Source organism: Hipposideros armiger, unplaced genomic scaffold (assembly GCF_001890085.2).
Source record: "Hipposideros armiger isolate ML-2016 unplaced genomic scaffold, ASM189008v1 scaffold_280, whole genome shotgun sequence".
Taxonomy (NCBI): Eukaryota; Metazoa; Chordata; class Mammalia; order Chiroptera; family Hipposideridae; genus Hipposideros; species Hipposideros armiger.
This window is the reverse complement of record NW_017731630.1, coordinates 1,695,352-1,715,865: the sequence shown is the minus strand read 5'-3', so window position 1 is coordinate 1,715,865 and position 20,514 is coordinate 1,695,352. Positions and strand designations below refer to the sequence as shown.

Sequence of the window (20,514 nt, the reverse complement as noted above, 5' to 3'; positions counted from 1 at the left end):
CTCGGCGTCGCCGCCGGAGACCTGGGAGAAGGACGAGGCAGCACGGCCTGCGCTTCCTCGCCGCCTGCGACGCGCGGGGAGCCCCCTCTGGCGGCTCGCGGGGTGCGGCGCGGGGCGCCTGGGCACGGCGTTGGGGCCCCAGCGTCTCAGCCTGGCTTTTTTTTTTTTTTTTAAGTTATGAACCAAACCTGAATGTCGGGAAGCGCGCGTCCCACCCGGAGTTTGAACTGGAACGCGCCCGGCGCTCGCCCACGACCACAGCGCCCCCTCCCGGCCAGGCGCCCAGGAAACCCGTGTAAAAACATTCGTAGCAAGTTTGGGTCAATGTCAGCTGCGGTGAAGGGTGCGCTCAGACTAAAGCTCCCCGGGCCAGCACTCGGGGGCCTCCCCGGCCCTTCGCACGGGGTCCCCACGGGCCCCGCCTGCGCCGGAAGGCCTCCCTGTGCCCGCATCCCGCGTCCTGCACGGCCCCCGGGGCCCGGCGGCGTTTCGGAGCCTGTTCCGGGGCAGCCAGCCAGCTGGCACCTCCGTCCCCTCCTAACAGCGGGTCTCGGAGTCAGAGGTGGACCAGAGCAGAGGCCGCATCGCCCTGGACCAGCGCTGCCCGCTCGCCCCTTCGCTGTAAACACGTAGCATCTGCTGCGGGTGCCAGGAGCGGCGCGGCGCTCCCGCCGGGGCGAGGCGCAGGGGAACTGGGGGTGCTGCTGGAAGGAGGTCCGCACGCAATAGGTTCATCACTGGTTCTTCCGCACGCAACCCTCAGGGACATCCCTGAAGAAGGGCAGGAAAACCCGCCTTTCCTCCAGAGAGAAACTTAGAGGGGCACCCATCTTCCAGCCATTGGCATCAGTCTTCCGGATGCCCATCCATCGCTCGCTAGTCCTCGGTCCGCCGTCTCCACCCTCGCGGCGGACCAGGTGGCGACGGTGGCCGATCCGAAAAGCCCCTGAAGTCACTCTAGGCCTTTCCTCGCTCTCAACCCAACAGTCTCTTGCGTGAACGCACATCTGGTCTCGTGCCCAATTTGCTCAGAACCCTTCGCTGGCCCCCCGTGTCCGTGTGCAGGTGGCCCACACTCGCCATTTGGCTTCCAGTGCCCCGTGACACAGCCTCACTTGCTTTGCCAGAATCTCCTACGTCGCCTCCTTCAGGCTCTTCCCGGAGTGCTGCTGAGAGAGCCGGCCTGAGTCCCGTCATTTTGGAAACCAGTGTCCGGCGGAGCTGACCACGGGGCCCCAGGCGGTTGGGCCGCTGGCCGTGCGTCCCGGAGCACAGGACTGGGCACCGTGCGCCCTGGAACGGGCCGTGAGACCTGAACACACTCCTAAAGCGAGAACGAACCCCCTTCAATGAAGTGCGAGCCACGTCTCAGCAATGTGGGTGGAAGGAGCCACGGGCCACGCTGCAGGATCCCGGTGACCAAGTTCCCAAACAGGAGCCGCGCAACCGCATGGTTCAGGGGCCGAATTAAGCAGTCAAGAGCTAAGGGAAACGAGGCGGTTACCATGAGAGTCGGAATGCGGGGTACCGGGGGAGTGGGGGGGAAGGGGGCTGCTGTGACCAGAGGCCCCGGGGGCTTTTGGGGTGCCGGGCACTCTCAGTCCCGTACCACGACTGCTGGTTTGCACATTTACTTTTTATATACTTTTCTGTGCTTTGCTCTAGTTCACAACCGAGACACTGGAACACACCAGTCATGACTCCACTGCGTGTGAACCATGACCACCCGGGACGTGTCTCCGTCGCACACGCCGCGCAGCGCAACGCCGCCTCCCCCAAATCCCCCGGACTCGGAGGCCTGGCCGCTCGGCTGCTTCCACGGTAACCCCTGGGCTCGGGGAACCACCGGAAAACGGTTTCGGATCTCCTTCCGCTCGGCGCCCTGCTTCTAGGAGCGCTCACGCCGCTGCTAAGTGAGTTACCAGGGTTCCTTTGCAGGAGGTCTGGCAAGAGAGTCTCGCAGGAGCTTCTTTGTGTCGCTGTCCCGCCGAGACCGACACGTGCGGCCCCTGCTGGTGGAGGAGCGCCGTTGCCGCCCGCCAGGCCCTGCAGGCCCCGTGAGCCCAGGATCTGGGTGGGGTTCTCCTGCCCCCGCCGCTAGGACCGGGGTTCCCCTGTGCGCTCCTCCCCCAGACTTGACCCTCCTCCGCCTGTGCTGAGGAGTCCCCCCCTTCCTGCCCTCCCCCGCAGCTCCAGGCCCGCAGCCACAAACCCAGTGCAGCACCTCGCAGTCCTCCCCACCTGCAGCTCCTCCTCCGCCCCCGGCATGGCCAACACTCACCATCCACCGAAGAAACCCCAGGGCTCTGCCTGCTTCCTCTCCCGCAGTCCGTGAATCCACTTAACCCACTTAGTCGAGTCCACTCAATTCTGACTGTGACCTGGCTCTAGAACCCCCGCCAACCTCCGCTGCCTCGCTCAGCCGGGTCTTCACCCAACACCTGGATATTGGCCACACAGGGCCGACTCACGGGTCTTCCGGGGCCTAGCCTCTCTCTCTGATATGGGGGTCCCTATGCTCTGCTAAGACTGCAGGGCCTAATCACAGCCAGGGGCCCCCCACACTGGTCAGCCCAGGTTCGCACACTGGGTGCAGCGGTCCAGGGCAGTCCCGCGCCCGGAGGCCAAGCGCACAGCGCCCTCCTGTGGTTATCCCACCCACGATGCTCTCAACTCAAAGACATCCTTAACGTTTCTTCAGGACACTGGAATAAACGGTTGTTCCAGAAACATGTCTGCACGTGATAAAAGAGAGGTTAGGAGGTCAAATAAATTGAGAAGCATTGAGTTAAACAGCACCTAACAGATTTATTGACCGCAAGCCTTCTCGGAGCCTTTAACAAAAGGTTAAGAATCAGGATTCTACAACAAGGAAGAGAACAGACCCTATGCAGCCTGTCCCAAATCTACCTGGTGACGCAGCCCTTTTATCACAGGGCACCTTCAGGCTCCATGGCGCACACTTAGGGAAACAGTGAGGTAGAACTCGCCTGTGATCCCTTCCAGCTCTAATGTTTAAAAATCGTTTGTATAAAAATACTGGCTGTCTGTCTGAATGAAAAACTCAAGAGCGTGGTTGTGGATTGACAAGTAGGAACAAAGTCGACATGTAAGCCAGGTCTCCACAGGGACCCCAATCGTACGGAAACCACATAGTCTGAATACACAGATCATTGGTCGTTTTGTGCACCCCACAGAGGCTGAGCCAAGCACCCTGCACACGCATGCAATCAGGGCGACCTCCTTGTACCAACCCCGAGGCCAGGACACCAGGGTGCTGCAGAGGGTGTCACTCACTGGAACACAGACGTGCAGGGGGGCCCGTCCGGCACAGGTCCACGAGACACCGTCTCTCCAGGATGGGTTCTCTCCTCTGGACAGTAAGGAAAGGCCAGCCAAGATGTCGCTAACATGAGGACGCTGAAAAACTGACTCTAAATAGACAAAAGATTTATACGTGAACACAAAACAAATTTTAAAAAACCAGGAGAAAAATCTTTGGGATCTAGGGGTAGGCAAACGGTTCTTAGACTTGACACCAAATGCACAATCCATAAAAGGAAACGTGGGTACACTGGACTTCATCAAAACTCAAGCTTTTGCTCTGTGAAAGGCCCGGTTAAAAGGGTCAAAAGACGAGCTATAGAGTGGGAGAAAATATTTGTATACCACACACCTGACCAAGTATCTAGAATATATAAAGAACTCTCAAAATTCAACAGTAAAAAAAGCAAGCTTCATTTAGAATATGGGCAAAAGACCTTCACCAAAGAGGAGCTACTGAGGGCTAAGAGACCAAATATGTAAACTGAAAAGCAAGTAAAATGAAAAGATGTTCAATATCACTGACCATTAGGGAAATGCAAATTCCAGCCACAGTAAGACAGCAAAACACACCATCACAATGGCTCAAATAAAAACAATGACAGCGTGTGGCCGATGCCACCAAGTTTGGCTTCTGCTATAACAGGAAGGGTTGCAAACTCAAATGCATTTTCTCCAAAGGTCTTGGGGATGGGGGTGGGTGTGGAGGACGCAACTTGTAGTATTTCCTGGAGTCAAAACATAATAAATAAAAGCTATTTTTCATACAGGGAGAAACCATTAATTAATATTATAGTATTTGTCAAAGGAGTAAAGTATATATAAAGTAAAATAATGTAAACAAATATCAATTTTTAACTCTCCACAATTCCTTTATACTGTCATTCTTATCATCTAGCATGTTTCTTTGAAATAATCTACTGATAAACAGTCATTTTGTAAGGCTTTTGGCTATAAGGCCAACATTTTAAAATTAACCATCATTCTATATATTAGTGACAATTAACAGTGAAATTGAAACAGAATGAAATCAGAAATCTAGAAATCAATCTTATGAAAGATGTGCAAAACCTCTGCATAGAAATCTTGAAAACAGTACTGAGAAACTTAATAAGACCTAAATAAATGGAGGTTGACAGCATGGTCCTGTATTGGGACCCACTAGTGTAAAGATGTCACTTGTTCCCAAATTGACCTGTAGATTCAATGCAATTTCAATAGGTTTGGTTTTTATATTGGGGCAGGGGCTTGACAAACTGATTTTACAGTTTACGTGGAAATGCAAAGACCAAAAATAGCCGAGCCATTCCTGAGAAGGAGGCAGCAGGTGCTCGGACTCAGTCTGCGAGGCATCAGCACTTGTTATGCAGCCACGTGCATTAAGACAAAATGGCACTGCTGTCAATAGACCAATGGAGGGGAAGAGAGGCCAGAAAGCGCCCACACGTTTGTGGACACTTGGTTTATGAAGAGGTTGGCACCTCAGAGCATCGGGGAAAAGGACGGGCTATTTGCTAAACGGCGATGGACCACTGGGTCCCCACATGGGAAAAACACATCCAAACCTAATTCCAGGTGGGCTACAGACTAACTGTGAAAGGCAAAACAATACAAGTTTTACAGGACCATATAGGAGACTGTCTTCATGACCTTGAGGTAGGGAGCTATTTCTTAAATGAAACAGAACACTGCCATAAAGGAAAATAATGAAACATTGGATTTCATTAAATTAAGAACTGTTCATCGAAAGACACCATGCATGTGCCCCTTATTTGTATTTGATTTTTTTTTAATTAGGCAAAATATTGGGAGACTACTAGGAGAATCTGAATTCTGACTGGATATTTGATATTAAGAAATAACTACTCATTTTTTTTTTTAGTTCTGATAATGGTGTTTGGATTATGTCAATAAAAGAGAAGTCCTTATCTTTTAGAGAATCATACTGAATGAAGGATTTTCAAGTAAGAAGATACAATGGCTGGAATTGGCTTCAAAGTAATCCAGTGGGGGCGGGGCCTGGCGAAGAGAGAAGGTAAGTGACAGACGGGCGCATGGGGCCATGATACTCCTCTTTTGTATTATATATTTGAACTTTCCATAAACAAAAGTTAAAGAACAGCATCAGGAAGCCCCTGGAATGGGAGGAGACCTTTGCACCGTATGTATCCAACAAGCAAAAGAACCTATTCAGAATACGTAGGGGAATTTAAAAAAAAATTTCAAGGCAATCGGATAGAAAAATTGACAAAACGCTTGAACAGGCATACTTCAAAAAGAGAAATGCCAAGGCCACTAACACAAGCAAAGGGCGCTCAGCTTCGGTAGTGACCGGAGACAGCCGCACAGACCTACCAGGTCCGGGGGCCTCCAAGTCAGGTACCTTGAACGCACTCGCTGGGGAACCACGGGGTTTCTGAGCATGTGGTGGCATCGCCGGTGATGTGTTTGAAGTTCCTTCCCATCACGGCTGCCGACAGTGCTTCCTGAACACCCGGAGCACCCACTTCTCCCTGCATCACCCTGCCCCATCCGCTGAAATAGGCTCCTAAGGGTGCTACCTGCACCCCTCAGCCTCCTCTCCCATCTCCACGTTTCAAAGCACGTTAGACCGAGTCGTTCCTTGTCCCAACTTCCCTGCCATCCTGCTGCTTTTGGGGTGAAGTCACGCCATGGTGTGGCCTTGTGGCCTGCCTCCTGGGCAGTCCCTGCCCCGCCCCCTCATCACCTGTCCCCGTGATGCCTGAGCCTACCTACGGCGGCAGAAGGGTGTTAGGAAGGGCTGACCCGGAAAGAAGCCGTGGAACGCTAGTTTTCACACCAGAGGACCACCACGTTTTCTTCATCTGCCCACACCTGGAACATAGCCTCCACTTCTGAATCGTGCGGGGCGAGGGGCACTGACGAATGTAGGAAGAACCACCAGCATTTATGTGGTGCTTGGGCTCTGTTCCCTAACCACTGTCTCGGTGGCCTCGCTTCTCTGAAGAGGCGGTGGGTGGAGTCATGCAGCTCTGGGCTGGTCCTGTGTCCTTCGCACCTGCTGGCATTAGCACAGCATCCTGGGTGGGACTGCATGGGCGGGGTGTGGTCAGCAGTGAGGGGACACATGTCTCGTTCCTGCTGAGGGGCCTGGCACGCTAGTGGGCACTCTGTAAGTGGTGGCCCAACACTCACCCAAGGTCCTGTTTCAAGGTCCTGCGTTCCCAGGGCCCCCACATGGAAGAGGGCAATCTAGGTACCAGTGGCCAAGGCAGAGGACGTGGATCATCAGCCTGCTGCTGCTGCGTCCGGCCTCTTGCTGGCCTTCGTGCTGAGAAGGTAGGAAGGAGTGTTGCTCTGTTTCTGGAGAAGCAGGACCGAGTGTGGCTCTGTGCGGATGGTCTTGCAGCATCCATGGGCCAGGGCCTGCCTGTCAGGAGAGACACGTCCATCAGGAGTGAGCACTGGCCGGCTCTGCACACGATTTACTCACTCTGTCCTCAGAGCACCACTCAGGCTACAGAGGGGAAACTGAGGCAGAGGGGCCACACAGCCAGTGAGCGGCATGGCCAGGCCTGGGACCTGAGCGGGGGGGTGTAAACCCCTACACCAACCATCTCCCACCAGGTGCAGTGGGGCAGTCACAGCAACAGTCTGGACTTGGCCTCTTGGCTTCCTCTGACTGAGGTTCACTGACGCACTGGGTGTTGGTCAGCTCGTTTTGCTCACATATTCCCTAAAATAATTTTAAATATTTTTATCCCCTTCACACATTAACACCTAAAATGTTTCGCGTTTAAATAGTTACAAAGAATACAATTCCTGTCATACTGTAAATATTGACAGTGAAAACTAAAACCGTCCTGTCACCTTAAAACGTAACCAGATGGAATGTAAATTCCGTGATCGGTCTGCCATTCAGCACGATCCGTTTGGAAACAGCGCATGACCAACCTCTCCTTTTACGGCTCAGATACCTGCCGGCTCTCTGCCGCCCAGAGAACTCGCATTTCCACTTGAATTCTTCCAGATATTTATCCTAAGGTAATATTTTTACATCTGAAAGTCTTACTGATCACTTTACATACTTCTCTTTACAACAAAAATATGGAAATAAATTGAAAATTTAAAACTTGTTTTATTTCCTGCAAGGCTTTAAGGGTTAGAAAAGCGATCTGGATTTACTTATTACAATCATCAGTTCACAATTGATCAAACACAAACACATTACTAATTTGGAGTAATTATTGGCCACCTGTTGGAAACGCATCTTTTAAAGCAAAGACTGGGGTTCCCTTTTCCTGTTAGTTTGAGGGTCCGGAAGGACGGGTGACTCAGTGCTGGCAGAGACAAAGTTTGTCAGTTCCACCCGTTTCTCATTTTGGCAGGTGTCAGTGCTGAGAGAGGTGAGCACCGATGTACACAGGAGGGAAGGCAATGTCACAGCAGGGTGACTCATCTCTGAGTCCCTTCTCAGGCTGCGCCAGGAAACCCAGTGACCGCCTACCAACCACTATGTGTGTGACCAACAGCTGACAGTTCAATGAGCTCTGCCTTCGGGGCAGGACAGCCAAGCTCTGGAAGTCCTCTGGCTTTCCAAAGATCTTTTATGAGCCCGGCAGTCTGTGTCTGCACGAAAGGTGTGGCACATTGGATCACTGTCCGAGGTCATCGCACCCAAGCGCTCTCCCACGGGGACAGCTTCTTTCTCAATGCAGAGACACTGGGCTCAGCCGTGTGACTGACTCAGGCCCTGGGGTGTTAGCAGAGCTGCCCTAAGAAGTTTTAGTGTGGTCTGGCCTCAGGCTCGGCCCCCTCCCCACAGCCACCCAGGTCGCCGCTGAGGGAACGGACGGGGAGCCTCCCGGTCAAGTACAGCCATGAGCCGGCTGCCAGCTGGTGCAGAGGTGGCGTGAAAACAAACGAGTGTTGTTACACAGCAAGAGCTGACTGATCCAAAACTCTAAGGGGCTTTTTAAAAAAACGGGAATTCATAGTGATTGTCAAATTTATACTGAACTGCTGTCAAAAAAACACGGAGCCACTTTAACATGGAGCGGAAGCTGCCATGACAGAGAAACTGCCTGGCCGGTCTATTGTCTCAAATCTTGGAAAGTGAACACAGGGTAGAATGGCTGCTGGACTGGTCCCAAACAACCGTTTGCAAAGATAACGAGCCAGCAGGCACGGTGGCCATGCACGTCAGCATGCGGACCGATGGCCATCCGCACCAGCAGAACCGCCTCCTGCGATGGCTGTCACCATCACCCCCTTCTCCTACAGCCCCGCTTTTGTCACCTGGTCGGGACACTGTATGGGCCTCTGTTGCAATCAGTGCTTCCTCAGTAGCTCTTTTTTAAAACTTCAGGTAAGTGCCATTGACTCTCTGTTTGCAGGCCTTTGATTTCTAGGGTAACACTGTGAATGAGTTAGGAAAGCCCCTAAGAAAATATCATGAAAATAGAAAAACACATCAGGTGACTCCCAACGCCGGCTTCGAGGATGGTTATCAAGTGACAGCCACCAAGCTGGTGGGGCTCATGCAGAAAAGTGCTATTCTGAGACCGATATCTATGTCCTTTCATTTAGAGCCACCAAGGCTAACTGAATCTATTCAGAAAGGTTTGGGGGACATAAAAACATTATTAATTCACCTATACCTTTCCCAAGAAAAATTTTTTAAAGTTTTTATTAGTTCCTGACATAGATTTTTGTCAACTCGCAAGTCCTAGAGCTGCGAATCAATTCCGTTTATGGGAACATGTGGCACATGATCGGATTGCGGAGCCAGTCCTTGTCACACCCGGCAGCTTGACACACTTCTTGTCAGAAGGTGACTATACAAATGCTAATACGCATTTCCAGGAATATTACAGAATCCACTGAGAACTAAATTAAGAAATGTATTTTGTTAGGTTACTAAAAGCAGCCAGGTTGAGATTAAATTGATAAAGGTCTAATATAGTGAATGTATCTATTATATAATATGTTACAAGAGAAGGAAACGTCAGTATGCTCTCTAACATGACTCAGTTGATAATAATACAATGTAACATGTACTGAGGAGTATGACAGGAGGCATGGGTTTCCTTCGGTAAATGTGTGTGGATGTTAATACTGACGTGTGTTTTTGGCTTTCAAGTTAACTGAATGAGAGTAAACTATAAAATTCCGAAATAGTTCCACTCATTTTGTTACATATCCTGATCGGGCTGTCTTATGTAAAGGAAAAGGTGTAAACTGTTTCAAAACAGTCGCTCTGGCAGCTCACATGTCATATTTTCTTTTTGCTGTTGGGATGCCAATATTAAGCATTTGATGAGATGAAATAAGACGAGGATTGATCATCGTTAGAGCATTTCTTGAAATGACTTAGTAAAATGAGTTTTCACCGCGTCACTGATGAATGCCCATGCAAGACGAAGGGCTTGTGCAGAAGTTCCATCTGGGTTTTATGGAATATATCTTGAAAAATGTGATAGTCCCCAAAACATGCCAGTTAGATTTCAAAGAATTATCATCAATGTCACTGTTTCAGCTGTCTGAAGGGGCTTTCTCTTTCCTCCTAATGACACACCGACCAGGATGGGTCCCGAGACGAGCCAAAAAAGAACTGCTTAAATACATCTGAAACGCTATGTGGGGCGTGCACGGGTGGCCTCCCCACGTAGCTCTTATCTGCAGAATAGGGACACGGAATCACCCAGTCTTGACTGTCCCTCGGGCCACTGGCCTGCACGCATGGGCAGTGTCCTCCAGCCCACATGCTGACACACCACCACCTATTACCTGTGTCCAGATTCTCACACCCAAAACGTGTTTCTTCTTCTTTGACTTACGGGCTGTGTGAGACTTACCTGTAACTCTGTGCTAGAGGGAAAGTCAGGTCAGGAAGAAAAGGGATGGATCTCAGGTAGCCTGTCACTCTCAGGCGCTGGTTCTCACTAGGGCGATTCAGTCCCCCTGCCTCAGAGACACTGGGCAACGGTGGGGACAGTTTTGGTTGTCACAGCCGGGGAGCAGTGCACCTGGCTTCCCACGGGTGGAGACCAGGGCCGTCGCTAAACACCCTACAGAGCACGGGACAACCCGCCCGCCGAGCCCTGGTACCCAGGTACATTATGCACCCCATACCAGGCTTGTTCTTATCCTCACAATCACCTGCGTACAGATGAGGAAGCCGTGACCGAAGAATGCCAGAGAATAAGGGACACTCAAGAGGATGCCACCCCCGTGCCCCTTGTCAGAGGGCTAAGAGGCATGTGAAAAGATGGTCACATCACTGGCATGTGATGAAGCGGATGCCACAACCGCAGGAGAAAGGCGCCGTGTTCATCTGGGGGACATTTCCTCCAATCCTGTGCCCAGAGCTCTGCTCCCGGCCTGCTCCTTCTGAGTCCCCAGCGCCACATGCCCCAGCACGACGGCTCCGACCCAGCAGGATCAGGCTGCATCCGGGAGGGCTGCTGCTGACAGGTCCCTCCACGCACGAGCTTTGGAAGAGTGGCTTCCCTGAGGCTGGAATGGCACGGCAGCATCAGGGCTGCGAAGGCAGCTCCTTCCTAGATGACACTGCTCCTGTTTTTATTTCTGTGTTTAGTAAGGAAGACGGAAGGGAAAGGGTGACTTACACTGGGCCGTCCGTCTGTGGTGATAACATCCTTGACTGGTCTAGAAGGCAAAGAAAGAAAGACGCTGATAATTACTGAGAGCTTTCCTGTAGAGTATTTTCTCTGACAAGTCACCTGAAAAAATTTTAAATCATTTGAAGGAAAAGAACCCACAGAAAGGATATTACACTGAGGCCGTTACTGGTAACACCTTTTTAATAGGTCAAAGTAACTGTACAGTTCATTATATTCTTCCTGAGAATAATTTATATCCCCCAACAAACTAAAGAGAGGGTATAGTTCTCAAAATTATTTAACAGAATGGATGGTGTGACTGGACATCAAAAGAAAACCAAAGCTGTTTGCTTAATTCTCCCCTGGGAAGGCGGACACAATGAAGGGTTAGTTAACTCCAGTGGCTGTAAATAGTCAACATGGCTTTAATCTTTCTTTATAAATTATATAAAAATGGAAAACGGGGATGGTTCCAGGACCTCTTCTCAAAGCAGTCTGGAGGTGCTCTGGGACAAAGCATTTCTGCTTCCAAATAATGTCGCTACAAAAAACTGGCACTTTTTCCTGGTGGGAGGGGACCCACGTTCTCAGTGTTCTGCGGCCAGTTCCCAACCAGACGCTCGCATGTCACATGAAAGGTGAAGGCAGGGAAGATGAAAGGCTAGTAGTTCTTTCTCTGAAATGACTCGGGTCTTCAAAATACAGCTTTTATTTTCTTTCTTTGTAAAGTGGTATTAGCATATTGCAACTGAAGAGACTTCTAACAACAACGAAACTCCCAGTCTGGGTAACATCCGGTGGGAGGCGAGCGAGTGCTCAGCCCCTGGGTTTCCCGGAATTCTTCCCTCAGCCTCCGCTCTTCCAACCTGCCGCTCGGCGAGTTCAGGAAGCAACATGTCACCGCCTCGGCCACTTCTATGAAAACGTAGGAACGCAGACGTCGTCTCTTCTTCATGATTCTTAAAGGCTTCTCATGTACAATTTTCATTCAGAAAAATGCCACATTTTGGATCCTGAACTTTTCTGGACACCATGATTAAAAAATTAAAACAAAAAATGAATCCAAATCAAAATGTGGTTAAACTCCTATGAGAGATTTTCAACCAGCTGTCAGCCAAAAGAGCCGGCGCTGTGAGTGCTGGCGACCGAGGGCGGGCGAGCTGCTCGCTGCTGGTGGGCGGGCGCCGGGGCGGCTCAGTGTGGCCGCGCCTGCCCGAGCATTTTCAGCCGGGCCTGGTCGATGACGTCCAGTAAGTTCTTGGCGTCCACGGCCAGGGCGTGCGCGGCCGTCAGCATCTGCTTCTTGTACTCGTGCTGGAGGCTGGTCATGACGTACTGCTGGGCCAGCTTCATCTTGCTGATGAGCTCCCCCAGGTCGGAGTTCAGCAGCTTCTGCGCCATCTCGATCTGAAAGGACAGCAGAGCCGCTTTCAGGGAACTTCTCGGGGGGCTTCGGGCACCTCTCTTAGGTGCCCCCCCCCCGAGAAAACCCTTTCTTTTCTGCCCTTAAACAGCCTCCCTCCAAGGCAGCAGGCTGTAAAGTGGCTGCACACCGAGGCGCCGCCCTCAGCACCACAACCCTCGCCTGTTTCCACTGTGCAGGATGGACCCCACCTGCGCCCGGTGGCCCCCGCCCCCCGACATACACACATGGTCCGAGCAGGGCCGCGAGGCGGGCCTACCTCTCGGTGAGTGCTAGCTGGCAGGACGGGGATGGTGTCATCCACAGTGGCCAGCAGTGTCCGCAGGGCCAAGCCGACTTCCTGACAGATGAGAGCACGGGTCAAAGCACGCAGACCGACACTGACGGGCTGCTCTCAGCCGGGAGAGTTTTTATTTCCTTTCTACCACTTTTAGGAAATTTTAGATTCTTTTCCTCAGTGCTGAGCCTGATCTTCCCGCCCCCTATCCCCCACCCCACCCCCGCAGAGATTCAGATCTCTAATACTCATCACTCTACTACCCTGGGGACAGGGAGAGGGACGGACACTCCTGCAAGGAAAGGATGTGTGTGGGGGGCAGCGGGACTGAAGCCCCATTTCTCTGCCTTCTCCCCGGTGCTTGCCCCCAGGCTGCACCACCCTCAGCGTTCGGAAATGTGCACCTGCCCACGCAGGGGAAGGCGGACACGGCCCTCGGCCGCCGGCACCTCTTCTCAATGCCTGCTCTCCCCCAGCTGCAGCCTCAGCCTCGCCAGGGCGGCACAGGGGGCACTCCCGCCGCACAGCACACGCTCACCCAGGGCCAACGTGCACGTTGGTAAACTGACGGCTCGCTGTGTGAACAGTGAGCATTCAATCTGTGTTGCTCCAAGACATTCCCACCCAAGGTCAAGGCCAAGAACAGCAATCGGTGTGGCCGCGGTTCTGACTCGACACGGCCCCTGTGGTGCCTTCACATGGACCGGCTGAAGCGCCAGGCCTGACCGAGGGCACGCCGCGTCCCTGTGCAGCGGGGATGCTGCCTGCTGGCTGGCATGCGACGCGCGTGCCCTTTACCTTCACCATAGGGACGTACTCCTCTGGCGGGGCTGGCTGGATCTTACTGGACATTTCGATGACCGCTTTCACCAGGCCCGTCACGTTCTCGTACACCCGGTCGTTGGAGCGGTCCAGGTTGGCCGTGGGAAGGGGGCTGATGTCCTGGGGCTGAAGCTGTCAACACAGAAGCCCGTTACCTTCCTGCTGTCCAGCAGGGGGCGGCGTGCCGCTGCCACGAGGTCAGAAAGGGTCTTTAAAAGAGATCAAAGCAGATCGCAGAACTGATTTCTTGTCTGCGAGGGGTACAGTTCACTTCAGGATGACAGTGAACTAATTCATCCGAATGACAAATAAATGAGGCAACCATTTTTTTCTAACTTTGAGCTCAGTTAAAGGAAATGAGATGGAATCATACACATTATACTAAAAGCCCCCAATTATTTCAGAGAAGTGATTTGACGTCCCCCCGGAATCATTCACCAAAAGAGAAAGAATCGAATACTCTTCCATCTTGCTGAGGATTTGAGAGAAAGCTGGCTAAGGGGTCAGCTGTTTTACGTGACGGCTAAGAACTCCCTCTTGCTTTGAACTGTGCGGTGAAAGCCGTACGTAAGCTCAGCCACCTCGTTCCGTTTACGATTGTAAAGAGCTGACAAACGAGGCTTCTTTAAGCGAACACCGTCTGTCTGCGACGGTGCCACTGGAGCCCGGCGCTGCACTTCCTGATGGAGTGGTCCCTCATAGGTCCCTCATAGGAAGGAACATGTGAAAAGGGCCCGGGAACAAGGGACAGCCACAGATGTCATCTAGGATAACCTGGGCACCGAGCTACACAAGGGCCTCTGGGAAAGCGCCAATGGTATCTGCAGTGGCTACACCGCTCCGAAGGGCAGCCTGTGTGCATTTTCAGAACACTACGTTACAGCACAGAGCGCTCTGCGCTCGCTCGGGAACCTGCGGCCAGGGCCCAGTTTGCAGTGCGAGGTGCCCGTTTCTGAGCCTTCAGGCCGCCTCTGCCCAAGGAGACCGGAGCCTGGGTGGTCCAGGTCTGGGCAAGAGACAGAAAGGAACATGGACAGTTCGATCACTGCAAAGACAGTCCGTCTGTCTCTCTGGCAACTAGCATCACTGTTTTTGGTGCGGAACCAAGCAGAAGCGCCCTCCCAGGCCCCAGGTTTCTGGTCCAACCACATGCACAGTGCTGGGTGTGATACAGAGCTGGACAGACACACAGACACGAGGTGCTTACCCTCCACGGCTATGGTCGCACAGAAGGTGAGGAAAAGTTAAAGAAGTTATCAGAGAAAGGGAAAAAAGAAAAACAATATTAATGAAGGCAGCAGACAAACCCCCATCCACACACGATAGAACTCAGAGGAGCGCGTGCCTGTCCCCCCAGCCCTCAGCACTGGTTATGGAAGCAGAGCTGCCGGGCCACGGGTTCGGGGTGCTGGCACGTTCCACACCAAGGTCTGCCATGCACCGCCTGCTTCCATGAAATAAGTGAGGAAAACAACATGCAAAGCCTGACAGTGACCACCTGGCAGCCGTGCAAGCATCAGAGAATGAGGGGTCTTCTAAAGGGAGGAGGAGGAGATATGCTGTAACGACGGACAGCTGCCATCGGACCTGTGGCTGCCTGAGGCTGGACAACCCTGGGTCCCTATGCCCTGGCCCCTGGCGGCCTTGGAACGGGCCCCGTCACCTAGCCATACTACCACAATCAAGTCCTGCCTTGGACTACGTTTAGAGACATTAGGAGCTTATTTTAAAAACAAAACTAAAACAGAAAAACCCTTCTTTTGAACCAATTCTTATGGTTAGGTTCCTTTACTTTAAACTTAGAATTTTTATTTAATGTTTTTTTTCTCTACAGCTTAAACTAAGGCTATCCCACCGTAGCTTAGAAGGCAGAGCCCATTGGGGGAAATGCGGCTACCCTGTCCTTTCCTTAAGAGTTGTCGGAACAAAGTGTACACTTTGTGGTCTGTAGGTTCAGCAGAATCGTAGATGCGGAGGCCCACCACTCGTGAGCGCTAGAAAGAGGCGGGCCGTCTGTCTGCAGCGTGTCCAGGAGACCATGTCCCCAGATCTCACCGTCTGCACTGAGGGTCCCGGTGTGGCTGTGTAATGTAGCAGGAGGCACCCTCTGCACGGGACCAACATGCCAGGCGTGGGGCCCCGTGAGGGGGAGCCAGCCGCAGGCAGAGCCCCAGCAGCCAGGACCACGGCAGCTCTAGACCGCAGGAGCCGGGCGGTTTCCTCTAACCTGCGTAAAGCGTCTGCTCTTTGCTTTGGGTCTCCCCTCTGCCCTACTCTAGTCACAGTCCTATCACTCACAGTGACACTCCCAAAGTGCAAGCTTGTTTTGGAGAGACATGTATGGGCCTGTGTGCTGGGGCTTCGCAACCTGGTGACCCCGGGCAGACACTGCTGTCCAGACTCAGCAGGCCCAACCGCTCAGCTGGGGGCGTAAAGGCTCAGAGGATTCGGAACTGAAAGCTGCCCAGGAAAACCTGAGACTGGTTTCTGGCTAAAGGTCATCTGGATGCACTACTTGCCTTATACCCAGTTAAAGGTAAGCATTTCTGTATTAAACGTTTTGTTTTATTTTAGGCTGACTTGTTAACCTCTAGCAAACAGATGAATAATGACTAGAGATACATACTTCTTACTTACTAATTATTAAAAAATCCTCACTTAATATATTTAAGTAAGCATACAATTTCCACCAAAGTGTCTACTTGCTTAGTACCTTTTACTAAGGGTGCTTCCCAGTTACATTTATTCATGTTATTCCCACTGTGAAACATGAACATATGTCAGAACTCTAAGCTGGTGTCTGATCTACTTCTGAAGTTGGTTTTTCATTGCAATACAGCCATTTTGAAAGTGTACTCTTTTGGCTTATGAGAATGGAGGAAGTGCATCAACCTAATTACCCTCTTTAATTTATGTCAAGAAGCCACAGCAGGAAAGGCTGTGTCCTCCTTTGCTCCTCCCCAGAGATTAGCCAGTCTCTGGGGGCATCCTTGGGACCGCAGGCCCGGGGAGCTGGGGGACCCCCCGAGGCCAGGCCGCTGGGCACTCACTTGTGACGCCCCGCCAGCACACAGTGGGTGCCGGCCCTCGGCAGGGGCACCTGTGCCCAGGGGGACCGTGCTACACCCCGCAGCGGGCAGGCTGGTCGCCGCCCTCTGGGCTGTTGGCTGGAGACACCACTCTTGCCCAGCACTGCTTCTCTGACCCCGAGATGGCAAGGGACCAGGCTGTCAGCTCCGGAGGGGACCAGGGAGTGGGAGCACACGTCTGGACAGCCGGGTTACAGCTGAACACTGGCTCAGCTACGGGGAGGCAGAGGCTCTGACAGACTCCTTAACCTCTGCAAACCTTGGCCGTCTTGTGTGGGGTGTGGGGCAAGAATGATGCCACCAATGCTGCGGGGACAGGCTGTCACAGCACTTGGCACTGGGAAGGCACTGAATACATGGTGGCTATCAGTGAACCTGAGGTTGCCTTAACTGATGCCACCGTTATCACACTCTAAGTCCTTCCAGTACAAGACGCACCTTTTCTTGCATCACTAAGAAAAAAATGCTGCCAATTAAACCAACACAGCATCCAGACTTCAGAGATATTAAAGCGTGAAACAAGGTGTCTCAGAGCTGAGAAGCGCAGTAAATGTGAGAGTGACGGCTGTGTAGTGGGCGTGGCGGGGTGCTGCCCCTAAGTGGGCTCAGCAGAGGGCAGCCGCTTCCCAGGGGCTCTGGAGAGCCCAGCGCCTTGTGGGCTTGCTGGGGACAGGAGGGTCCAGAACCCGATGGCCCGGACAGTACCCCTGGGGGAGGGCGTCCCGAGCCCCATGCTCCCCACACCGAGGGCCGGCCTCGCAGCTCGTGCTGCATTTACAAAGGCAGTTCTGACCCTCGTGGAAAAAACGCTGTTTCCCACCACGCCACACGGACAAACTTGGAGACAGCGAGCCTCTGGAGGTCTCGCTTACCCTGGCATCCTGCTCTAATGAATTTTTGCAACTAGAAGCCACCCAGCCCCTTATTCCAAAGCAACATTCTTCCCGAAAAGAATGTGTATTTAGAAAGTTAGGATCTGACGGAGGCCCTAGAATCTATCATGTGAGAGGACAAAGGGAAGAAAGTTTTCCCATAAACTTGTTCCTGGCCCTTATGGGGTTCGCAACCAGACCAGACTGGGGCCCCTTGCAACCCCACCCTGCGGCCCGTCTTCAGGCGCTGACCACTCCATGTCACAGGGTCACCAACCGAGAGCAGGACTCCCACCTTGACACCCTCGTTGTAGCTGTCCCCGGGGCTGCTGAGGCCGGCCAGGCTGCCCAGGTGGCCGGGGGCTCCAGGGCGTGGCGGCTTCTTTGGCGGAGCTGCAGGGTCTGCTGAAAGGGAACACACCACACAGGACCACAGCTTCACAAGGAGCATGCGGATAGCTCCCCAACAAGCTCGGGGGCCTGCCACCATGGCAGACCCCGTCTGGAGAGGGCAGCCCGGAGGCACGCCCGGCGTGACACAACAGGCTCAATTCCCAGGATTCTCAGCATGGGCTGAATTCGGAAATCATGGCACTTGCCACGGCTTGTAGAGGGAACGTGTTAAAAAATCCCGGTATTTCAAAGCTCAGAAAGTGATACATTCGAAAGCTGCTGCCTCCAAGTCACACGCACCTGTGACCCGCCATTCCTTTCTTCACTTACCGGGTTTCCCCACAGGCTGATAGATGTGCTGGTTTCCAGTCTGTGGGAGAAGACAAGGTGGGTCAGCGCGCCAGCACGGACGACAGGGTGACGGCGCGCCCCCACCCCCGTTTCCTGTGGACATCTGTGCTAAACGCTGGGGTCAAAGGCCAACAAGATGAAGGGTAGGTGGGGGTTAAGCAAATAAGCCACAAGTGCCACCAGCATGTGATGTAAGGGGCTGTGCCAGAGCACGCATGAGGCACCATGGGGACACGGGCTGGCAGTCACAACCGATCTAAATTTTTCTTTGTAAAATTACACCCATGGGTGTCTCCAGTTCACCTCCCGGGGTGTGGTCTCCAGGCCTTCCCAGTGCGCGGGCCTTTGCTCAGGAAACTGCCGCCCTCCCACCCTCCCAACCATTCTCATTACACGAAGGGGTCCAAGCGGGGACAGTGACAATGAAGAGATTTCACAGCGCTGGGGTGTCTAGACATTGCACATGCCCGTCATTGTCAACTGGAGCTCTACGCTCCGGGAGCTGGCGTCACCCTCCAACAGGCCCGGACCCAGCCGCAGGCCTGCCCCGGCACCCAGACCATGAGCCCCGAGTCTCCACTGCTGGGGCAGGACAGAAACGCAGCTCCGCTTACAATCTGGCCAAGTTCAGGCCGTCATGCTGCAGCAGCGCTTAGAACAGCGGGCTGAGGCCAGCTGTGCACAGAGACGCTCTGCAGGACTGCATTCTATTGGTGAGAATGTCCCTGCTTATTGTAAAATAGTAAATGGCACGTATACTTGAGGCGCCGTCTTTTCTGGAGACCCACGCCTTTAAAACACGAGGACTGTGGAACGGCACCGGCCATCAGGCTGCCCTCCTGGCCTCGCCGTCGCTTGTGACACGCCACTGAACATCCTGATTGTGGGGACTTGCAAAGCCCTCCGAGCAGGGGCGCGTGAAGGCCGAGGATTCCTTACCAACGTGTTCTGTGGAGCCTTTACAGCCTGCCTGTCATGACCTGGTGGACACCTGCCCGTTCCAGGCACAGGACAGGGCCCGCCCGCCCTGTTGGAGCTGACAGCAGTGGAGGGAGAGCTGACACGCAGGACAGCACGCCGCGCAAACTGTTGTGGGGGATGCGCCTGGTAAGAAGGGACCCGGGAACGGGGCAGCGAGGCCAGGACAGTGCGGTGATGAGTAGGAAGGTCGGGCCTTGGGAGAGCGTGACGTCTGCGCAGACTGAGGTGGGGGAAGCTGTGAAGAAACCCAGGAGGACAGCAGCCCCCGGGGGGGCGGACCGAGTGTCTGAGGAACCAAGACGGCCAGTGTCACTGGAGGAATGGGCATGTGCCGAGCACACTGGGAAACGTGGCCCCAACTTTAAAGATAGATATAGCCTGTTTGCGGCGCTGACTGACCCAGGCAGGAGAACACGCACATTTAAGAAGCTTAAATCACACCAGAGAGTATTCTGGTTGATACTCAGGTACCATGAAAGTTCAAAGAACTAGAAAATTCTATTCTCAGAACATTCTAGGTTAATTCAACAAAGGTGCGTATCCTGCACGTGAGAGACAGTCATACAGGTGTGGTCTGGAGGGGCTGGAGGGGCAGGCACAGAGGCCCTGCCTTCAGGGGTGCGTGCTCAGGCCGTGCTCTCGCGCTGCTGGCCCGGCTCCTGGCCCTCGGGCTTGCTCAGCTGTGTGGGGCTTCGGCTTTTCCATAAACTGAAGCTAATAACGTGCACCCACGTGAGGCTGGTGCCACAAAGTGAACATGCTGTCAACCTGTGCACTATTTTGAAAATCCAAAGTTTTTACTTTTTATGCAAACAGATGGGCTCACTTCGCGCTAGACACTCGTTTGTGTTTATAACTGGCTCAGATCTGGTCATAATCTACACTCCTCCCAGACAGAGGGCTTGCCCTGAGACCGTGGCACAGCTCAAACTCGTGAAGTCGGGTGAGAGTGGTTAGGACCGCATCTGCGATGCCGGCTTCAGGCCTGGAGAGGGAGGGAATCCCGTCTGGCAGAGACTCAAGGGACGTGCGGACCTTGGTCTGAAAGGACGACGTCAGGTCATCTGAGCAAGCACATCTGCTCAACCGAGAGAAGAGAACCAGGTCCTGCCAAGGAGTCATCATGTCTCTCAATCAGAGGAGTGAACTCTGCAAGCGAGGGGAAGACCAGGAGGACCCAAGAGAGAACCAGGACCTGTTGGAGGAGCAGCTGTTCGGGGCTGAGGAGGAGGAGGAGGCCATTTCCTCCTCCTCATCTTCCTCTCAGTCTGTCCTGTTCCCCGACAACCCAGAGGAGGTGGCTGCTGAGGTGGCACCAAGTCCTCCTCAGAGCCCTCAGGGTGTCTGCCCCTCCCCTTCTGCCATGGAAGCCGTT

The 20,514-nt window shown here is 53.2% G+C and overlaps 1 protein-coding gene across 18 annotated transcripts in view; it reads right to left on the bottom strand.

The window, feature by feature from the left end:
- Nucleotides 1-11,113: 11,113 nt before the first annotated feature.
- The window catches only part of PTK2 (protein tyrosine kinase 2), a 188,561-nt gene continuing 179,160 nt past the window's right edge, over nucleotides 11,114-20,514 (bottom strand). For 11 of the 18 annotated variants that reach the window (XM_019657844.1, XM_019657843.1, XM_019657827.1 and 8 more), the window contains 6 exons: nucleotides 18,138-18,177; nucleotides 17,710-17,819; nucleotides 14,661-14,669; nucleotides 13,430-13,585; nucleotides 12,614-12,694; nucleotides 11,114-12,338 (listed from right to left, as the gene is read on the bottom strand). In XM_019657844.1, the coding sequence (XP_019513389.1) occupies nucleotides 12,126-12,338; nucleotides 12,614-12,694; nucleotides 13,430-13,585; nucleotides 14,661-14,669; nucleotides 17,710-17,819; nucleotides 18,138-18,177 (609 nt within the window). In that variant the 3' untranslated portion in view covers nucleotides 11,114-12,125. The remainder of the gene's footprint in view (nucleotides 12,339-12,613; nucleotides 12,695-13,429; nucleotides 13,586-14,660; nucleotides 14,670-17,709; nucleotides 17,820-18,137; nucleotides 18,178-20,514) is intronic. The other 7 variants (XM_019657828.1, XM_019657835.1, XM_019657837.1 and 4 more) reach the window with 3 other exon arrangements.